The sequence below is a fragment of the Diadema antillarum genome, unplaced genomic scaffold, assembly GCF_040938485.1.
Source record: "Diadema antillarum isolate AM-2024a unplaced genomic scaffold, OU_Dant_1.0 seq00000490_RagTag, whole genome shotgun sequence".
Classification (NCBI taxonomy): domain Eukaryota; kingdom Metazoa; phylum Echinodermata; class Echinoidea; order Diadematoida; family Diadematidae; genus Diadema; species Diadema antillarum.
Genome location: NW_027271451.1, coordinates 421,966 through 430,000, shown reverse-complemented (window position 1 = coordinate 430,000; position 8,035 = coordinate 421,966). Strand labels below are relative to the sequence as shown.

Genomic DNA, 8,035 nt, shown 5'->3' with positions numbered 1-8,035 from the left:
TGAAATGGCGCTTAAACTGTTCTGGGATCAAACTAGGAGCGGTCAGACTGACAAAAGATCGAGATCTTAAAGATCGCGATCTAATTACTACTTCTCGATCTTTTTGCCAGTCTGACCGCGCCTACTGTGTATGTTATTAATATCATAAAAATAGTACTCATATTACTTCCTGTTTTCTCATCAACAACAAATTTGTGATCCCTACATTTTTGCTTCTCTCACAACTCTTCTTTGCATATTTTCAGTGGAGTTTGGACTTTCATCCACTGACGAGGAGAGGAGACGAACGCTGACATGCTGTTTGCATTTTGGGGATAAGTGATTTATTTCTTTTTCTAATCATCACGCTAAATAGTTTCGTTCTACCACAAAACATCCTATCCTATAAAGAATTGACAATAAAGCCACAAATATAAGGAGATATCACTAATTTTCTCGATAGACCATAACTGTTGTCGGTTTATTCTAGAAACGATTTTAATAAAGCTTTTGTTCACTTTGGTGTGTTTGACAATACTTGACATCGACTGTGCTGATTAACATTTTTACGTTGGTTGTTTCTATCCCTAGCTCACTTTAGAACTATTCTGAAGCACTAAAACTGTCTTTTTCCATATGTAAACGATGGTGGCTTTAAGCAGACAAGTCTCTTGCCTATACATGTACAGCCTGTTGTAAGGCCTATATACACGCCGGACAATTAATCTGACAAGCCAGGCTTAAACACGAAGACGGTCGCTATATTGACAGCACTGCCGACCTTTGATCTGCAGATACGAGACGGTCTGTATGTTGTCAGGCATCCAAGCAACCCCTATACCCCCCCCCCCCCCATCACCATCTAACATGCTCTCTCACACACAACGTATGCAGTGTATAGTGTTTCTCTCCGTGACTCATTATGTTTTTATGTGTAGAACTATACACTGCATAAAGGTCAAGATCACGTCGAACTTCCCAACTTGCGAATTGCAAATAAAATAATGTTTTTGTCTTCACTCTCCGTGATTATTCGTATAACAAAATTGAGCGTTTTTATTGCCATTTTGTTTCATCGAACAGAAGATACGGTACTTTAACTACGATTATATGATATTGAATTTGTATGTTTTCTCTGTGGGCGCCAATCGTTCATGTCAGTGTTACATTGTGTTTCTCTATTGGTATATTCTATTTCCTTTAAATGTTAACATTTCAAAATCTTACTAAATTGCCTGTTGTTGTTATTGTTGTTTCCGCACATTCCAGTTGCGTCCTCATACATGCAAACAAAAGTAGATTGTGGATTGTGGATTGTTTGACATCAATGGACGGATATCAGGAAAGGTCATTGGTATTGTTTACCCTTTTCATGTTCTCGCCATATCGATATTGATGAGTGTATTGTATCAATGGAAGAACACTGATGTATCTTTATTGAGGAAGAGTTATGTGTTTCAGAGCAGTTGTAAGTTTGAAATTGCCCTGTAGAACTATTCGATTTTTATACGAATATAATACTTTCCATTAACGATGGGTAAAATGTCATGACATTTTTTTCCTTTAACTGTAATGATCTGCAAATCTGAATCAGCGTTTAACATTACTTTCACAAAACAATAATCATCATGACAGTAAAAAACATTTTCTGTCTTTTTTCTTTCTGAGCATCCAGTGCTCTGAGCATGGAGAGCCCTGCTCTCCATGCAGCTACACATACGTAATCATAAATAACAATGCAAATATAACAATAACCACATCGGGCTTGCTAGCATTCTACGGACGGATTTAGTTGGACGTTATAAATAAATTCGTTCCAATCACACTGTATAGAATAATGTTTTCACATCGCGGCGTACAATGTTTGCTTGTCTCTCGGGTATTGACAGCTCGAAGGAGATTGGACTTTGGCTAATTTTTACAACATCAGCATTGGTCACTGCGCTGATGTCATAGTAACCAAGTATTTTGCGAGCCTTACAGATTCGTTAAAAGCAAGTGACCACGATTTATGTCAATACAAAACAACCTGTCTTGGCTCCGTGGCTACCGAACTAACGAAATTACCGCTCCGTCATATTATTCTTGGACCTTTACTTCGATTCGAGTACCGGCCTCTTAACGAAGTAGGCTACTGTATTGTTGTTCGGTGGTACTTAAACTGGCAGAAAAGAAAGAGATTCAAGTATTACTGCTGGAACTGTTTGGGACAACATTCTTTTTGGTCTAATCTGCTTAGGTCTAGTCACAGAATGGCATTATGGTGGTATTTGCCAGAATCTTGTCTGTAGGTTGTTGTAATGCCCAGTTCATAACGTCAGTTCTCTCCTCTTCCCATTTGGCAAAAGCGGCAGCAGATTCGCATGGCTTGTGGCACAACACGCAAAACTCGCTCCGAATGGCACGAGTTGTTTTGCTGAAGCAAATTTCATAGTCAGTGGCAGACGATAACTTCCGCCCTTCCTACACAGTCACTTCATACTGCAGAGACCTCCTCATTCTCCTTCGCTCCCTCCTCGGTCTCTCCCGCCTCCTTTTCGGCGGCCATCCTTGCGAGTTTTGCTTGGCGCACCTTCTCCGCGTGCTTCTTCTTCTGCTCCAGTCGCTCGCGCATTGCCTGGAAGTGTGCCTCGCGGTTTTTGGCAGCCTGACTCAGACTATCGTTCATTTTCACCTCCGTCTGCTTCTTCTGGGCATCCTCGGCCTCCTCCGACACCTTGTGGACCTGGGCCTCCTTCTTCATGGTGTCGAGCTTCTCGCGGAGTTTGCTCTGCTTAGCTTTCCTCCTCTCCTCCGCCGCGGCCAGCTTGGCGTCCACCTCCTCCTTGGTAAGCGCCCTCTTCTTCTTCCTCCTCTTCTTGAGCTTGGCGAGACGTGGTGGCGGCTTCTTCAGCTCGTCGAAGTCGATGGCGATCATGACGTCGAAGGACGTGCCGCCTTTTTTCGGCGCGAGCTGCGGGGCCGTATTCGACGTGCTGATGATTCCCTGGGACTTGAGCTCGCCAAGGATTTCGGCTGTGGTTTGGTTTCGCATCTTGTCACGACCGCTGCTCTTCCGAGACTCGCACTTTGTCCCACTGATACAGAGATCTGAGAAAATAAAACAAATAAGATGATTATCACTCACTTTGCTAATTTTGTACAAAACAAATATATAAAACACTCTTTAATTCTTAAATATCCTTATTGGTTAATGCCCTATGGAGAAATATTATTCTTTATCTTTCACGTCGAAAACCACCAAAGAAGGACTCTTTACTTTAGATAAGGCATGAATACACGGTCGTCACACAATAGCCGTTGTCACAACACGCCCATAACTACACGGTCCACCACCCGGGGTCGTGCAGAACGTGCCATATACCGGTGTTCATTCACAGAGTCCGGCCCGGCTCACTGAGCCGAGGGAATGCACAGAATACTCGATTCGATCGTCACAGAGACCTTATTATTTTGACGACCCATAGAGAAAACGCAGGGCTATTGTTTGCGAGTAAATACAGGGTCACCCGGCAATCGATATTCAACTCGGGTCTCCGCGTGGGGGAAGCGAGGTGTAACAAGCAAGCACACGCTAGAAAAACATGCTACGTTTCCAAGGAAGTGCTCTGAAGAATATGATATATCCAGAAAATTCCCAAAATAATTTGGAAGTGGTTTATTCATTGATGTTGTAATAACAATCCACAAACAAATTTCATGCTGTTTGACATGGAAATAAATTAGAATTATCCTACATCTTGAATCAGAGGCATATAATTTACAATGGAGCGCAGAGTTGGAATACTAGTATTTTAAAAGGAAATAAAAAACTTTCTGCAAGTATTATAGAGAAACTTTATGTTTCTCAAGCTGTAACCAGACAATATAAGAAAGGAGAATAAAGAGGAAAAGACAGTGAGAAAGAAATTATCAGTTAAAAATGATATATTGCTAGGATGTATTTACCTGGAGTGGTTGGTCTGTCTTCAACCATGTTGGGGTGTGAGTACTCGGTGATGACGTTTGCGTAGTCGGACTCGAGCCCGCTGTCGAATGTCCTCTGGGAGAATTTGCTGGTCGCTGACGACACCAGACGATCCTGAGATTTGTTGTCCAGGTCGTTGTCGATGTGACTTCCAAGGGAGTCCCGCGAACCCATTTTGGTGTCCTTCAGGACGCGGACGCCGTCGGGATTGGAGTCCGTGTTATCCATAGTTTCGATGTCGGTGCTGGGTTTGACTTCCAGGACGCCCTTCTTCTTCGACGCCGACGATTTTCGCGGGATGACCTCACCGTCTGGACCAAGCTGTTGGACCTGCGTGGATTTCGAGCCATTGCAACCCATCTTGTCCGGTGAGAATGAAAAATTACCAAAGTAGAATCAACCTGCAAGGTGGCAACAAGTTGCGATATTCCGATGCACCTAAGAAGATGACTTTGATTACTGCGGGTAAGTTGCGACCGAATATCTAATGACGATATGATAATGATGACAACAGTAGAATATTATGGAGATGACTAAATCTGACTCAAGGCGAGAACAGGTTGAAACTATTGCAGAGTCGTCTCAGTACCTGCAGATATCTTGCGAAAGAGTTGTAGGGTGGTGTGAATCTCTCGCCCAAGTCAGAGTGAATAGATCGTGGTATACAGACACGCACGATTATAAGGCAGGCGGAGACGGTCGCTGATTATTGGCCTCTGACCGTTGCTAGGCACATTGTTGGCTCGTCGCTATGGTAGCGTTACCATCACATCGATTATTTTGCGTTATGTCGCCCTCACCGTCGGGTAGGTTTTGCTGACTGTGTGAATGAACCCGCGGACTACAAAGAGCTGTCGGCACTATTATGGGGATACCCCGTAAACAATGTCACAACAAAAGTCGATCACCAATATTGTGTTTTATCGGTGTGTTTGTTTTGTCGATCGTCTGCTTGTCGGTCAAGGCTCCTGGTGTTAGTCATTCGCACGTGCTTTCTTGGAAGTGAATTCCTTACCGCTCTTTCTTTTGTATATCATCCATCAAACACTCCAATGGGGATAACGTTTAGTACTCCTCTGACCCCTTCGATATTCGGTACTTGGAGATAAGTATTTCTTTTTTCACAGATACTCATGAGCTATCATATGCCATTAGCATACCATATTCCCAAAGAAACAGTGTACACGGAAATCTGTCAAATTTGTTTTCATTTTAATGTGCATTTGTTATTGCTGGTTGTGGTTCGAATTGTATAGATCAATGTTCTTCTTTTAAAAGAGAAGTTAGATGATAAGCCACATGATTTTTCGCGAGTCGGGACTTCCCAACACTAATTTGCAAGCGGTTAAATTCGCGATTGCGGAGTACAGCACTGAATGGAGAAATGTAGGCGGGCACATCACCTTTGTGATGAGAATGATGATTAATATTTTCGCGGTTTTTTTTTTCCACATTCGCGTATGGCATCCGACTAGCGATATTCGTGAAAATAAAAAAACTCGCGAAATATTCGGCGAGTAGGTTTCTAGTTATATCATTTTTGAATTTTATTAGATAGTTCGCGACTCTACCAGAAATGAATACCTATACTTTGATGTAAAGTAACATACACGTTAAATATCCAGCAGTATATATTCATAAACATGTATCCCAAAAGGACTTAACGCCTTTCATGTCAGTTTGAGATATCTGCTATTAAACCAGTTTAAACAAAGAAAATGCAAAGAAACTATTTTATATCTTTAGTCATAATTTCAAGAATATATTCCTTCTTATGTAGCAAGTGATGTATCACTGGAAAATGTTCTTTTTTCATGTCTTGATGGTGGACTTACTTTGAAATGATAAAAGAAAACAGTTTTTGCGATTAAAATTTTCATTCTAATGAGTACTGAGATTATGCCAAGTTCAGCTAACTGGGTTAGATGCAATGCAGCAGAGCAGTGGAGACATGTTTATGATAATAATGTATACCTCACTTGCATGCTGAATGGACCAGTCCCCTGCAGACGGTTTCAGGTCCTTTTTCGGTTTGAAACCGCTGGTAGCGAACTGACCAAGCGAGGGATATCTCCGAGGCATATCTAATATGGAATGTTTAATCTTAATTAGGCCCACATTGAAATCCCACTGCGAAATTGTGAAGAACTAAGATGTATTCAACCCAGACGAATATCAAATGTACAATTTCTCAAAATGGGTATATAATTTACCCTGTTCTGCAAATAGAGACCCTATTCCCTTGGAAGTGGGTCTCTCATATAGGAGTCTACAACCAGTGGTTTATGACCGAGCTGAGGCATTATAATCCACATAATAACAACTGCGTTTCGGCTCCCCGATCATGCTTATCATTGTTTTGTTTTGTTTTGTTTTTTTTTGGGGGGGGGGCGCGAGGGGTAAGTTTTCGTCTTCAAATCGTCTGTGTTCGCTTTCGAAATTGCACGGTGAGAGTATAAAGGTGGGATAGAAAGAAAACACTGCCATGTTACTTTTTGGTGCAAATACGGTTTTCCCCTGTCTTCATCGATATTACGTAGACACACGCAAATCTTCTGGGTATTTGAATGATAATCAGGACAGCATTAGTGAAAAATCACAACAAAGATTATGTAGTAAAGAACTTTGTCATGAATGAAGAGTATTTTGGAAATTCTTGATTTCATGGGAATGTCATTAAATTTACGCTTAAAGTGTTAATGAAATAATCAGTGTTATTATTTGTCTTGTAACATTGTCGAAATTTATCATATCGAGATGACCAATCAGGGATTACGAAAGCATAGACTTGACAACTGGCTATAATGTTGACTCATAAATTATGTAATTTGAGGCCATCCATTGCAAACATTTTTTTTTTTTTCTGGCTTTGATGATGGACGCAGCCATGTCTAATTTCAAAACTCTCAGCGTCTTGGTACGAGGCTACATGTCGACGGTGACCGCTGGCCGTACACATTGTAGTCACAAAACAAAATTAATCACGTCAGAAAAAAGGTTCCCCGTTTGTCAACAGTGCTGTGTCTCCATGTTTGCACTGCTGACCACCAGTCCTTTTTGCTTTGACTACAATTCCTACTTTGATTAAAGAAGAAACCTGCCATCACCCGGCAAGCTTAAAATAGCACAAACAGTTGATGAAGGTCTGTGCAATATTACAATAGATGGTCTCATCTGAAGACTCCCATGCCCTATACTGCGTTATCAAGACATGATCGAAGAAACCATAAAGGTGAATGCAATTTAGACCACTCGTGTCCAACGTGATCATATCATGCTTTTATTCTTCTCCATCAATTAACTTTACTTTTAATTTCATGCACACTTTCTGCTCAACCACTGGCACACACTGTTTGCAACAATGCCGCTATGTGGGAAAAATCGCTTGGTTGACTGGAAGAAAGGTCAGTCTTATATATCACTAGGGAAACGATGATTGCTAACGTGTAGGATCTCTCGCTTTCACGTTCTACCGCGAAGTGGAGGACATAAAAAGTATCTTTTACAGATGGGACATTGCCATTAACACTTTTTGGGTATCATCTTGCTGAAATAAGAACTCATGCGAACCGCTTTCGAAAAGAGCTGTGATTCAATCCACAGTCATTCCTGCATATCATGGAGAATACTTTATGGCACGTACATTAATAATCTGCCATTTCACTCTGGATATACACAGTGCTGCATTTATGTATGCCGAACAAAAGGAAATCCTTCTTCAAGTATTCAGTTTTCATTTGATTTTTGTTTTACTTCCTTCACCTCTCTTCTGCCATGTAGACGCCATTGCATGCAAGTTATATTATTCTTTAAGAGTATCCAGTCAATGTGAAGAAAAACTATAGAAGAATAATAACTGTGATGAAATAATCATTTTGACATTACCACATATTCAGATATTCATTAATTGGCAACATGAACAGTTAATGTTGCAGGTATCATGAATCAGCACAAATCAACACGCATTTGCATTCCATAGTCCCTCAATAAGTTTCTACGTTTCTCACCAATAACTTAACTCACTTTAGAAAATCATTCCATAACAATATAGGGAATTCCCACAAGTCATTGAGCGCGGTTACACACACT

General features: G+C 41.0%; 1 protein-coding gene across 1 annotated transcript; it reads right to left on the bottom strand.

The window, feature by feature from the left end:
• Window positions 1–1,638: 1,638 nt before the first annotated feature.
• Window positions 1,639–4,575, bottom strand: LOC139733757 (uncharacterized). Its single transcript, XM_071644560.1, has 2 exons — window positions 3,928–4,575; window positions 1,639–3,069 (listed from the first exon to the last, which is right to left on the bottom strand). Exons 1-2 carry the CDS (start codon window positions 4,304–4,306, stop codon window positions 2,456–2,458), a joined length of 993 nt encoding a protein of 330 aa, XP_071500661.1. The 5' UTR covers window positions 4,307–4,575; the 3' UTR covers window positions 1,639–2,455.
• Window positions 4,576–8,035: the final 3,460 nt, after the last annotated feature.